This window comes from Thalassophryne amazonica, chromosome 4, assembly GCF_902500255.1.
Source record: "Thalassophryne amazonica chromosome 4, fThaAma1.1, whole genome shotgun sequence".
Lineage (NCBI taxonomy): Eukaryota > Metazoa > Chordata > Actinopteri > Batrachoidiformes > Batrachoididae > Thalassophryne > Thalassophryne amazonica.
Window position 1 is genome coordinate 12098188 of NC_047106.1, and position 14111 is coordinate 12112298.

Below are 14111 nucleotides of genomic sequence, written 5' to 3' on the forward strand. Positions count from 1 at the left end.
CGTGCGCCTGTTCTGTGGAATGATCTCCCTGCGTCAATAAAACAGTCAGATTCTGTGGAGACTTTCAAGTCCAGACTTAAGACACACTTATTTTCCCTTTCATATGACTAGCATACTGGTAGTTTGTTTTACACTTTTTACTCTTTTAATTCATTTATTAGTAATTGGAGCGAGCCGCGGCCTCAACTTTACCTAAATTCTGGGTCTTTTAGTGAAGTTTAGGGCTAGTGGCCGGCGATCACCTTAGTATTTCTCTGTTTTCCTTGTTGTTTAATGCTGGCAAATTATACAGTATTTTTTTGTCTTTCTGATGCCTGATTCTGTTTTTTTTTTCTCTCTGTTTAAGGTGCAGCTCCATCCAGAGATGGGAGTTGTATTCGTGTTGGCGATCCACCTGTCCTGTGCGCCAATAGCATTTCTTGTAGATTCGTCCATGAATTGTTCTGTGAATTGTTCTGTAATTTATGTTTGTAGCATGGCCCAAGCAGAGGGTCACCCCTTTGAGTCTGGTCTGCTTGAGGTTTCTTCCTCAGAGGGAGTTTTTCCTTACCACTGTTGCTCTGGGGGTTGGTAAGGTTAGACCTTACCTGTGTGAAGCGCTTTGAGGCAACTCTGTTGCGATTTGGCGCTATATAAATGAAAATAAATTGAAAATTGAAAATGAAAAATCTGCAGTCCATAATATAATCAGAAGATTCAGAGAATATGGAGAACTTTCTACACGTAAGCAGCAAGGCCGAAAACCAACACTGAATGCCCGTGATCTTCGATCCCTCAGGCGGCACTGCATTAAAAACCAACTTCATTGTGTAAAGGATCTTACCACGTGGGCTCAGGAACACTTCAGAAAACCACTGTCAGTTAACACAGTTCGTCGCTACATCTACAGGTGCAAGTTAAAACTCTGCCATGCAACACGAAAGCCATACATCAACAACATCCAGAAACGCCGCCGCTTTCTCTGGGCCCAAGCTCATTTGAAATGGACAGATGCAAAGTGGAAAAGTGTGCTGTGGTCTGATGAGTCCAAATTTCAAATTGTTTTTGGAAATCATGGATGTCGTGTCCTCCAGACAAAACAGGAAAAACAACATCCAGATTGTTAGCAGCGCAAAGTTCAAAAGCCAGCATCTGTGATGGTATGGGGGTGTGTTAGTGCCCATGGCATGGACAACTTACACATCTGTGATGGCACCATCAATGCTGAAAGGTCCATCCAGGTTTTGGAGCAACACATGCTGCCATCCAAGCAATGTCTTTTTCAGGGACGTCCCTGCTTATTTCAGCAAAACAATGCCAAGCCACATTCTGCACGTGTTACAACAGCGTGGCTTTGTAGTAAAAGAGTGCAGGTAATAGACTGACCTGCCTGCAGTCCAGACCTGTCGCCCATTGAAAATGTGTGGCGCATTATGAAGCACAATATATAACAATGGAGACACCGGACTGTTGAACAACTGAAGTCGTACATCAAGCAAGAATGGGAAAGAATTCCACCTACAAAGCTTCAACAATTAGTGTCCTCAGTTCCCAAACGCTTATTGAGTGTTGTTAGAAGGAAAGGTGATGTAATACAGTGGTAAACATACCACTGTCCCAGCTTTTTTGAAATGTGTTGCAGGCATCCATTTCCAAATGAGCAAATATTTGCACAAAAACAATAAGGTTTATCAGTTTGAACATTAAATATCTTGTCTTTGTGGTGTATTCAATTGAATATAGGTTGAAGACAATTTGCAAATCATTGTATTCTGTTTTTATTTACATTTTACACAACGTCCCAACTTCATTGGAATTGGGGCTAAGCCCGGCACCAGAAAAAAAAATATTAAGGGGGCAATGAATTTATCACAGGGAGCGGGGTCGCTCCCCCCCCCAAATAGTGCGCACCGGAGGGGACGTGCCTCTGAGTGTGCGTAATGAATTGGGTGCGCTCCTGGAAAGCTCGTGTATTTAGGCTACACCATTGTAAGAGACTGACTGAGTAAAGAGTAAATAGTGATGACAGTATTTTTTTTATTATTATTTGAACGTATAGACCCTCGGTCACGTGATCTCCTGCATACCACAAAACCAAACCAACAACTGATCTGAGAAACGACACGGGACAGTAGATTAACCCCACATACAGCCCTCCATCACAAGCGCAAACACAGCGCAATTGGGCATGTGCGCCACTCCATGGCACAGAGCCCAACTACGCATGCAGTCACAAAGTTCTTCTGAAAAACTGGAGCGATCTGAATTTGGTTGGATGAATATGGGTGTGTGTGTGGAGACAATTGACCTTGTTCACGATGTGACAGAACTTAACGATGCGCTGTTATGCACAATAGCACGCAATAGCGCGTGCAACAACACGGAACACTATTCTTGACCGTGCGTAATGGTTCCTGATAATTCTCCAGCAACACGTGCCATTAATTGTAACAGGTTGCAGCAGTGGCAGAGGGCAAGGATCCTGACTCCAGTGATTATGGCAAGGTCGATGAACTAAAGCATGCTCAATTTATTCAAGCAGTGTCAGAGCTGGAGTTCCTGGGATTCAAGTCCACCAAGGAAAAGGCAGATCATGCAGCACGACTCACTTGGGGAGGGTGTTAATGCTGCATGTACACATAACGACGACAAGTCACGAATGCCACGAAGTATACATTCTTGAGCGCTGATCACAAATGTGATGATTCGGGGCAGAGGCGTCAGGTGTCCTCAGGATCCTTGCCCTCTGCCACACTGACAAGGGCAACCCTCATCCTATCAAATCGCTTGAACACAGACACACGCCATATCCATTTGTTTTAAAATTAATTACTTTAGTTAATTAATTTGGTTTATTTTTTAAATACGTGATATTATTGAATAACTAATATTTTGCTATATTTTCCAGTATTTCTTTTCTTTCTTTTTTCTTTTTATTTTTTGATAACTCTCACATCGAGGGGGCGGGGTTGATGACGTGAGGGGGCGTCGCCCCCAAACGCCCCTCGTGGCACCGGGTCTGATTGGGGCTGTACGTTACTAAGCCTTACTATATATTGATTTAAAACAGAAAACTGTTAAAAGGGGGAATAAATATGAGTGTAAAGATGATTGAATCTATCAGAGCAGTAAATTGATCAGTCCATGTGAATGCGCATTGACTCCCCATGTAAGCAAGGTTGGGTAGGATTACTTTGAAGAATACATGTGAATTACTTGTATGTATGTACGTACATTTGGATTACTTGTAATGTGATTACTTTTGGATTACATTTCAAAGTAATCCTACCCAACCTTGCGTGTGTGGTTATTTCCACCAGTTGCCATGGATCCACAAAATGAATTCTGCCTTCCAGAACAGCTCTTTATATAATCATTTGAATCATCTACCTGTTGCCACATGTACATAAGGGCTGGATTGTCATTCCAACACTCATATTGTTATACGAGGTCTGTGATGAAAAAAGCGGTCCTTTTTATTTTTTTTTTCAAAAAATAAATGGATTTGATTCATATGTTTTTACATCAGACATGCTTGAACCCTCATGCGCATGCGTGAGTTTTTTCACGCGTGTCGGTGACGTCATTCGCCTGTGGGCAGGCCTTGAGTGAGGAGTGCTCCACCCTGCCGGTCGGAATCTCTTCGTCTGAATAGCCGCTGCGGACGGCGCGCGTTGCTTTATCAACATTTTTTCTGGACCTGTGAGGGATATCTGAGTGGACACTATTGGAGAAATTAAGCTGGTTTTCTGTGAAAAGTTTAACGGCTGATGAGAGATTATAGGGTGTTTCTGTCGCTGTAAGGACTTCCCACGGAGCGGGACGTCGCGCAGCGTTTCCAGGCGCCGTCGTCGGCCTGTTTCGACCTAAAAACATTCTAATTTAAGGCTTAACTCACCCAGGACGTCGTGAGAGAACAGAGAAGATTCAGAAGAGGCCGGCATGAGGACTTTATGTGGACATTCCACTGTTTAAGGACATTTTGTAATGAAAGACGTACGCGCAAATTCGCCGAGTCGTTTCCGTGACGACTCGGCGAATCTGTGTGTGCCGCGACAGGAAAAACACCTCCGTGTTGAAAACCATTTGTAAAATTCAGGCGGCTTTTGATGGCTTTCAACAAGTGAGTAACTGAGAAATTGTTTAACAGCTTGGGCATGTTCCAACTTGCCCGTTAAAGTTTCGCCCGCACGTTCTTTCATTACAAAATGTCCGTTAACAATGGAATGTCCAAATAAGCTCCTCATGCCGACTTCTTCTGCAAGTTCTCTGTTCTCTGACGACTTCTTGGGTCAACAGAGCCTGAAATGTGAAAGTTTTCAACTTGAAACGGCGAGACGCTACGGCTCGAAGCGCCAGATCGCCGTCAGGTGCCGTGGGCCGTCCTTAAAGCGACACTACCAGGAAGCAGAGTTGTAGTCTTACACACCTCTCTGTAGCTTCTCTCCCCCTGCCATCCCCTCATTACCCCATCCCCGTAGAGACGGTGCCTGCTCCCAGACCACCAATAACCAGCAAAAATCTATTTAAGCATAAAAATTCAAAAAGAAAAAATAATATAGCACCTTCAACTGCACCACAGACTAAAACAGTTAAATGTGGTCTATTAAACATTAGGTCTCTCTCTTCTAAGTCCCTGTTAGTAAATGATATAATAATTGATCAACATATTGATTTATTCTGCCTTACAGAAACCTGGTTACAGCAGGATGAATATGTTAGTTTAAATGAGTCAACACCCCCGAGTCACACTAACTGCCAGTATTCCTTTAACTTTAACTAGTAATGACTTCATGACTTTCTTTGCTAATAAAATTTTAACTATTAGAGAAAAAATTACTCATAACCATCCCAAAGACGTATCGTTATCTTTGGCTGCTTTCAGTGATGCCGGTATTTGGTTAGACTCTTTCTCTCCGATGTTCTGTCTGAGTTATTTTCATTAGTTACTTCATCCAAACCATCAACATGTCTATTAGACCCCATTCCTACCAGGCTGCTCAAGGAAGCCCTACCATTATTTAATGCTTCGATCTTAAATATGATCAATCTATCTTTATTAGTTGGCTATGTACCACAGGCTTTTAAGGTGGCAGTAATTAAACCATTACTTAAAAAGCCATCACTTGACCCAGCTATCTTAGCTAATTATAGGCCAATCTCCAACCTTCCTTTTCTCTCAAAAAGTCTTGAAAGGGTAGTTGTAAAACAGCTAACTGATCATCTGCAGAGGAATGGTCTATTTGAAGAGTTTCAGTCAGGTTTTAGAATTCATCATAGTACAGAAACAGCATTAGTGAAGGTTACAAATGATCTTCTTATGGCCTCGGACAGTGGACTCATCTCTGTGCTTGTTCTGTTAGACCTCAGTGCTGCTTTTTGATACTGTTGACCATAAAATTTTATTACAGAGATTAGAGCATGCCATAGGTATTAAAGGCACTGCGCTGCGGTGGTTTGAATCATATTTGTCTAATAGATTACAATTTGTTCATGTAAATGGGGAATCTTCTTCACAGACTAAGGTTAATTATGGAGTTCCACAAGGTTCTGTGCTAGGACCAATTTTATTCACTTTATACATGCTTCCCTTAGGCAGTATTATAGACGGCATTGCTTAAATTTTCATTGTTACGCAGATGATACCCAGCTTTATCTATCCATGAAGCCAGAGGACACACACCAATTAGCTAAACTGCAGGATTGTCTTACAGACATAAGGACATGGATGACCTCTAATTTCCTGCTTTTAAACTCAGATAAAACTGAAGTTATTGTACTTGGCCCCACAAATCTTAGAAACATGGTGTCTAACCAGATCCTTACTCTGGATGGCATTACCCTGACCTCTAGTAATACTGTGAGAAATCTTGGAGTCATTTTTGATCAGGATATATCATTCAAAGCGCATATTAAACAAATATGTAAGACTGCTTTTTTGCATTTACGCAATATCTCTAAAATTACAAAGGTCTTGTCTCAGAGTGATGCTGAAAAACTAATTCATGCATTTATTTCCTCTAGGCTGGACTATTGTAATTCATTATTATCAGGTTGTCCTAAAAGTTCCCTGAAAAGCCTTCAGTTAATTCAAAATGCTGCAGCTAGAGTACTGACGGGGACTAGAAGGAGAGAGCATATCTCACCCATATTGGCCTCTCTTCATTGGCTTCCTGTTAATTCTAGAATAGAATTTAAAATTCTTCTTCTTACTTATAAGGTTTTGAATAATCAGGTCCCTTCTTATCTTAGGGACCTCATAGTACCATATCACCCCAATAGAGCGCTTCGCTCTCAGACTGCAGGCTTACTTGTAGTTCCTAGGGTTTGTAAGAGTAGAATGGGAGGCAGAGCCTTCAGCTTTCAGGCTCCTCTCCTGTGGAACCAGCTCCCAATTTGGATCAGGGAGACAGACACCCTCTCTACTTTTAAGATTAGGCTTAAAACTTTCCTTTTTGCTAAAGCTTATAGTTAGGGCTAGATCAGGTGACCCTGAACCATCCCTTAGTTATGCTGCTATAGACTTAGACTGCTGGGGGGTTCCCATGATGCACTGAGTGTTTCTTTCTCTTTTTGCTCTGTATGCACCACTCTGCATTTAATCATTAGTGATTGATCTCTGCTCCCCTCCACAGCATGTCTTTTTCCTGGTTCTCTCCCTCAGCCCCAACCAGTCCCAGCAGAAGACTGCCCCTCCCTGATCCTGGTTCTGCTGGAGGTTTCTTCCTGTTAAAAGGGAGTTTTTCCTTCCCACTGTCGCCAAGTGCTTGCTCACAGGGGGTCGTTTTGACCATTGGGGTTTTTACGTAATTATTGTATGGCTTTGCCTTACAATATAAAACGCCTTGGGGCAACTGTTTGTTGTGATTTGGCGCTATATAAATAAAATTGATTGATTGATTGATTGACTACCAGACCAAAATCTCTCATCAGCCGTTAAAATTTTTTACCGAAAACCAGCTGAATTTATCGAATGGTGTCCACTCAGTTGTGATTTACAGTTTTGAAAAAATTTTTATCAAACAAAGCAACAGTCTCTGAGCCATTCATAAACAATGAAAAAATGACGAGAGGGTGGACGACTCCTCACTCAAAGACTGCCCACAGGCGAATGACGTAACCGACAGGCGTGAAAAACTCTCGCATGCCCACGAGGGTTCAAGCATGTCTGATGTAATCACACGTGATTCAAATCCATATGGTTTTTGAAAAAAATAATAAGGTCTGTTACTTTTATCAGAGACCTTGTATTTAATAAAAAAATGAAAAAGGAGGAGATCACTGCTGCTGTTGCTGTGTTCAAGTACCGTCGGAAATTGCACAACTTTTTTGTTGTTTCAAATTCATATGGACGAATTGAGGTTTTTGGCGGCATTTGTTCAAAATTTTTGACAGTCTGACAAAGCGCCAGCTGCAGGAACAAAGCTGCGAGAATGTTAAATGATGCCAATGAAAGTCAACAAAAGTCCAGATTTCTTCTTTCGTTTGGGCTTCGTTGCCCTTCGTTAAGTACCATGTGACTGGGCCTTTAAAAAATATACAGTTACAAACAATAACTCGTACAGATCATAATAAGCAGTTACTGAACACATCACTGAAAACATTACCCCAGTTATATACCATATTTGAGCCACTGTGATTTTTTAGGACTTTCATTCATTTTCAGCCGCTTATCTGGGTCCGGGTCGTGGTGGTGGTAAAGCAAACAGCTCATCCACACTTTCCTATCCTTGACCAAGTCCTGTAAGTCTTCTCGCAGGATACCAAGGCATTCCCAAGCCAGCCTGGAAATCTATTCTCTCCAGCGTGTCTTGGGTCTTCCCCGGGGCCTCCTTCCAGTTGGCACATTCAACTCACCACATGCTTTCGATGCAAAGAAGCAGCAGCTCTATTCCAAGCTTCCCCCACCCCCAATAATCAAACTTCTCCCCCTGTCCAGGAGTGTAAGCCCAGATACCCATTGGAGGAATCTCATTTCTGCTCCTTGTACCCGTGATCTTATTCTTTCAGTTATTACCTAAAGCTCATGACCACAGGTGAAGAGAGGAGTATAAATCGACTGGTAATTGAGAGCCTCGCCTTCTGGCTCAGTTCCTTCTTGACTACGACAGTCCAGTACAATGTTTGAAAAATTGCAGACACCACTCCAATCCATCTATCGATCTCCTGCTCCAATTTACCCCCACTGGATAAGACCCTAAGCTACTTAAACTCCTCCACTTGGGGCAGTAACTCTCCTCTGTCCCAGAGGGGACAATCCACCATTTTCCAACAGAGGACCATGATCTCAGATTTGGAGTTGCTGATTCTCATCCCAGTCACTTCACACTCAAACTTGGTCAGTGCACGTCGGAGGTCACCACCTGATGAAGCCAACAGAACCACATCATCTGCAAAAGCAGAGCTGCAACTCTGAGGTCACCAAACTGGACACCACCCAGTCCCCATCATGATTTTTAGGACAAAATACATAATTTATATATCTATGATATTTCATGTGCTTACAAATCATGGAACTGGAACAGTTCTGAAGTCCCATTAAAGTCATATCTTTCTGGTAGTTATTATATCATCCCAAATCACAACAAAAGTAGCCCCAATACATGAAGGAGGTTTTCACCTTACCCACCCCGTGAGCAAGCACAATGACATAGGTAGAAGGAATAATCCCCTCAGTGTTTTTGGTTACAAGAAGAAACCTCAAGCAGACCAGACTCAGTGGGGTGACCATCTGCTTTGACTCTAATAAATAAAATCATACAAAATGGAACTGTCACAACATGCAGTGATAGAAATGCCAAACCTTCCACCAAGTTTGATCTGAATAAGATCAAAATTGGAGTGAAAACCTAAGCGTCCCTTCACACATAATGGGAACTTTGGTCGATGTCTGGTTGACTATGGTGAAACAGCGCAAAACAGTTTGAAATTAGTGCACCACGAGACATCATGCCAACGGGCAGGCGTGCACAAACCCAGTGCGAGAGTTCCTGCACACACCGGTGTCTTTACGAGAGGCAGCACATGGCGCCGCTTATGTGGAAGAAATAAAAAATACAAACCAGCTGGTACCTGTGGAACCACATCGCGCAACTTATGTGGAAATTTTTTTTTTTTTTAAAAAGAAAGACACACACCACCCACTGGATGCGAACCCGCACCTTTCAAAAGCTCTGACTGCCAGTCAGGAACTTTACCACTGAGCTATGGAGCTGTTCTTTGAAAGCTGCAGGAATCTGCCTCATATCTGGAAGGACATGGAAGTATTACAAAAAAATATTAAAATCACACACCATATAAAAACACCACATTTATCAAGGGAGCAATACAAATATGACCCGTCTGTTTCTCTGTAAATGACCCATGGTCACAGACATACAGTCATGAAATGACATGAATGAGAAGCAGTTCGGTCGTCTCATTCATGTCCACATCTGCTGGCGCGTCTGGATGACGTGCCGCAGGACACCGATGTGGAACAGAGCTCACGTGGGTGATGTGACAATGAGATCGGCTGCTGCGTGTTCTGATCGGATGGTCCGTTTCAACCTGGGAGGAGCCTGCCCATGTGCGTGATTTTAATGATGATTTTAATTCCACTTTAAAGAAGACACATTGTTTTGTACAGTTTATAGAAACTAATGAATATATTTCAGTCATGTCTCCAGTTCATTCTGTCAAAATAAATAAATAAAAAAAAACTCAGAATCATGAATTATGGAATTGTCTTGTTTTCTCTGCCCAAGTGGGAAAAAGTGCAGAAGAAGATCAGAAGGTAAAAGAAAAGTTGGTATGATTAAAAAACACGCACACAGGGAGAATTGTTTGATTTGGAAGGTCAGTGATGTCATCAAACAGGTGCTGTCGTCATGGTGTCGTAAGCGCTTCGCTTTCCAAATGTTAAATTGTTAAAAAAAATGTTAAATGTTAAAAGCCTGTTTGTACATTACTGTCAGATGTGTGTGTCACACCTGATTAAACGCACACGTTTGTGACCCGCAGGGATGACGTCAGGCGTACTGGCGTGATCAGAGCAACACACAGCGCGACGTCGTGCCTCCTCCTCCTCTCAAACCTGTCACACTCTGATTTTCTCTGTTCTGCTGTCCTCATTCTGACTGCATAGTTTTCTTGCTCCAGATGCTGCTGCTAACCCTCACGCCACCGCCGCCTCCCTTAAAAAGCACCTTTGGTTCATGTGGCATTATATGAAAAGACTCGGGCAATCCCCATGGATCAATCCACTGATCTCACTGAAATTCACCCTCCACTGCCTAAAAATACTGAAAACATATATTTTAGAAAATGTATTCAATTAGATGAATGAAGTATATAAAACATCCCATAACATTAAATCATGTAGTGGTTGGTTTGGTAAACCTGGTGTCATGGTTCGTGGTGGCTTGACCCTGAAAGTTGTAGGAGGCAAATGCAGACTCACAGACACAAGTGTTGGAGTAAGAAAAAATAACTTTATCTGGTAAGCTGGCAATAGGTTCGGTACACAGGAAATCAGTCAGCGTAATGGAGGTACAGGCAGGTAGCAAGCTGAGGCAGAGTCCAAAAAAACAAGCACAGTTCCAAATACATGGCAACAGGAGTTCACAGGGCTGAGGCAGAGGCAAAGTCAAAAAACGACCCAAGTTCAGGGATAAGACGAGGCGGAAGTTGGTAACACAGGCAAGGTCTGAAATATTACGAGGCAAAACAGGACAAAGGCGTGACGCTGGAAAGTGCAATATGCAACAATCTGGTGAGGGACTGTGAGACTGTGAGGGCTTAAATACTAGTGGAAGAATCAGAGTGTGAAATGAGGAACAGGTGTGCAAAGGGGGCTGGAAGGGGGCGTGACCAGGGAAGACAAAGGTAAGTGCCAGAGAGGGCAAAACCATGGAAAACCGGCAGAAAAATCTGAGGCGGGAGGCGGCATGATAGACAACTAACAACCCTCAACAAGGGGAATAGAGTGCCTGAGCCTGAACGGGTGACCAAAACCAGAGAGACCCCCAAATGGATGACAACGGGGCAGAACTAGGGACCAAGGAACCCCAAGAGTCTGGTCCTGGGGTACACAGCAGCCCATGGGAGAGCCAGGAGGGCAACCATTATGCCCAACAGGAGGCAAGGGTGTGACAGGAGGTTTCCCCGAGGGATGCACAGGAACAGAGACGAAACCAGAATCTGGGACAGGGCAGGGCATGGTAGTGGGACATATCTTCCCCGGCATCACAGCAATGATCAAATGGGAGAGACCAACAAACCTGAGCAATGAACGAAGGGGACGGAGGACCTGCGTGGCCACTTTCCGCACAATCCCAGGAATACAACAAGAAGAAAGAGCAGTTAGTAACAACCAGACAAACCAAGAAGAGAATGGAGGAAGAGATAAACAGATGACAGACACCAAAAATATAACCCAAATACCACCAAAAACAATTACACCGGAAAACCAAAACCACAAAGTTGAAGATTCACCAAAAGTGAAAATCCTGACAAAAAAAGGGAACCACATATAGAGAAACACCATAAAATAAGGACAAACAAAAGATGAAACAACCAACGGACAGAAAATTTACGGGGAAAGTGGAGAAAATATAAACGCAAAGTAGTGCTACATAAACAAATAAAAGGCAAAAAGTACAAAAAGGAACTAAACTTGCATCGAGGGAAATCAATAACTGAAATTTCTAGAACGGAACCGGGAGTGATATTCAATGCAAAAAAGACCTGGAGGGATGACCCATCCGGACTGTAGGAAAGATAGAACATCATTCAGCGAGCACCTGCCAAATATTCTTTCCATTGCACAACTGAAAAACATTCATTATTTGTTTTATATGACACCTGAATAGATTCACGCCATTTGATATATTGTAAATTATGTTGCATATTGTTCTGCTGTGCTGGGCTGGTTGTGATTATTGCTGATGTGATGGTTTTTGATCAGACATGGGGCCAAATACAAAAGTATTTGTATTTGAAAATACTTGAATACATTTTTTGGAGTATTTGTAGTTGTATTTGTATTTTCTGATTTTGAATTCAAAGTATTTGTATTTGTATTTCAAATACATTGCCGATCCTAAATATTTCCAAATACTTTTACAAATACTTTTTCAAATACTTTTCAAACTTGGGAATCTCTGTGACACCGTGTTGAGACACACCAGATATGACATTTTTTTATTGTTTTGTGATATGGTGGATACAAAAGGATGCAATACTGATGGAAACAGAATATATATTGTGATAGTTTGATTATTGCCTGTGATATTATAATAGTGAATTTGTGATAAAACATTCAGTCCTTTACTTATCAATAGTATTTGGTCATGCTATTTTCACAATAAATTGTCACCGGTTTATCAGTTTTTGTGTTGATTTGTTGTTTATAGTTCGTAGAAAGTACTATTTGAAATACTCAAAATATAAAGTATTTGTATTTGTATTTGAAAAAGTACAAAGTATTTGTATTTGTATTTGGAATTCGAAAATCTAAAGTATTTGTATTTGTATTTAAATACAATGCAAAGTATTTGACCCCATGTCTGTTTTTGATTGTAAATGCTAAAGGTTGTTTATTTAATTCTTTATCTCTTTTATCATATTTATTCTGTAATTATGGATGGGGTGACTGTATAAATTAATTGCCCTTCTGGTACTTATAAAGTAACATGAAATTTTACTGAAACTCAGACAGGTGCTTCTTCTTGGAGTAGGAAACGGAGCGCAGCAGGACCCAGCAGGCGACTCTGTTGACACACAGCTGAGGATAGCGACAGCTATGAGTGAGCACCAGTTAGGAGCCTTTAGCAGGTTGTGTATCCCTGCGAACACTGCAGCTCTTGGATTTATCTTCCTACTATCATGGAAACATTCTTACAAAAAGCTAATGGACGCTTGAAAATGTATGGGAGAAAATTGCACAGTAAATAGTTAAAAATATTTAAAAATGCACGGTAGTGATGTCGCTCATACAATGGGACAAATAATGCATATTGCGTGACATACAGACCAGCAGTCACATGACAAGGATCTGTTTCGATGTCTTTGCATGACGTTTACGGGAGATTGTGGTAGTCGCAGTTGGCGTGTTTGCTTCCCAAACACAAGGTCTACAATTCAAGGCCACCTGTGCCCTGTTCTCCTCAGACATATGCGACAGTCCTACGTAAAATGACTTCAGCCAATTCAACGTCCAGATCCATATGGGATTCGCTGTGGTCAACAGGAGCAGCCAAAATATTTTAAAAAGTGAAGCTAATGAGATGAAAATGACAAACTGAGCCAAATGTAACAAATGAAAAGTTGAACAAACAATATTGGAGAAAGTCAAACAATAATACCTTCAATCCCCATGACGCCTTTTTGTTTGTTTTCATCAGAGACCTCAAACTTGTCGATGATCTCGGCACAGAAGTCCAGAGTCACGTTGGTCATCTGAAGAGGAAAAAGGAACCATGCATTTTGCATTTAAATGCAAAAACCTCAAGTGCCTTCAAACAGTGAGCAGTCCATCCATATGGGACTGGTGGAAACCCGTGTGTGAAGCAAAGACATGTGAGGGGAAACTACAGCGACACACCAACAACTAAACAATAAGTGATGAATATTCTGTGGCTAGAAAACTGAAAATTATTTTATTTTATGGCACAAAAATACTGTAATGTGTCGGAATGTCTCTGCTATAAATGCAGCTTCAAGAGAAATTTAAGTCACGTGCAAACATGCCTTGAATCACTCCGAAAACACCATTAAAAAACAACTAGAAAACACTATAAACCAGTCCTTAATCTGTCCAAAGTCCAGTAGTAAATGTTGGAAGAATGAGCGTGTCTGCGTGGAAGATCCTCCTGGACTGATGACAAAAACCCTTTCAGAGTTCCTCACTGTTGGCCATGTGGCTACAGAACCTTTTGCTTGAATCCAGCAGGCTGAGTGAGTAATTACTGTGGTGGGAGGAGTCATGAATGATCTTTACCATCTGATGTAGATGTCCTGAGAAGAGGGCAGAGATCTGGTGCAGCGTGCTGCTGCCTCTGTGCTGACCCTGTGTGGGCTTTTGGTCTTCAGTGGACCATTTCATAAACCAGGATGAAACCTGACCATGTAAGTGCCGAGACCAGGTCAGA

General features: G+C 41.9%; 1 protein-coding gene across 5 annotated transcripts in view; it reads right to left on the bottom strand.

Moving 5' to 3' along the window:
• The window catches only part of LOC117509407 (1-phosphatidylinositol 4,5-bisphosphate phosphodiesterase eta-1-like), a 277298-nt gene that overhangs the window by 104929 nt on the left and 158258 nt on the right, over window positions 1-14111 (bottom strand). For all 5 annotated transcript variants that reach the window (XM_034169076.1, XM_034169077.1, XM_034169078.1 and 2 more), the window contains one exon: window positions 13326-13419. In XM_034169076.1, the coding sequence (XP_034024967.1) occupies window positions 13326-13419 (94 nt within the window). The remainder of the gene's footprint in view (window positions 1-13325; window positions 13420-14111) is intronic.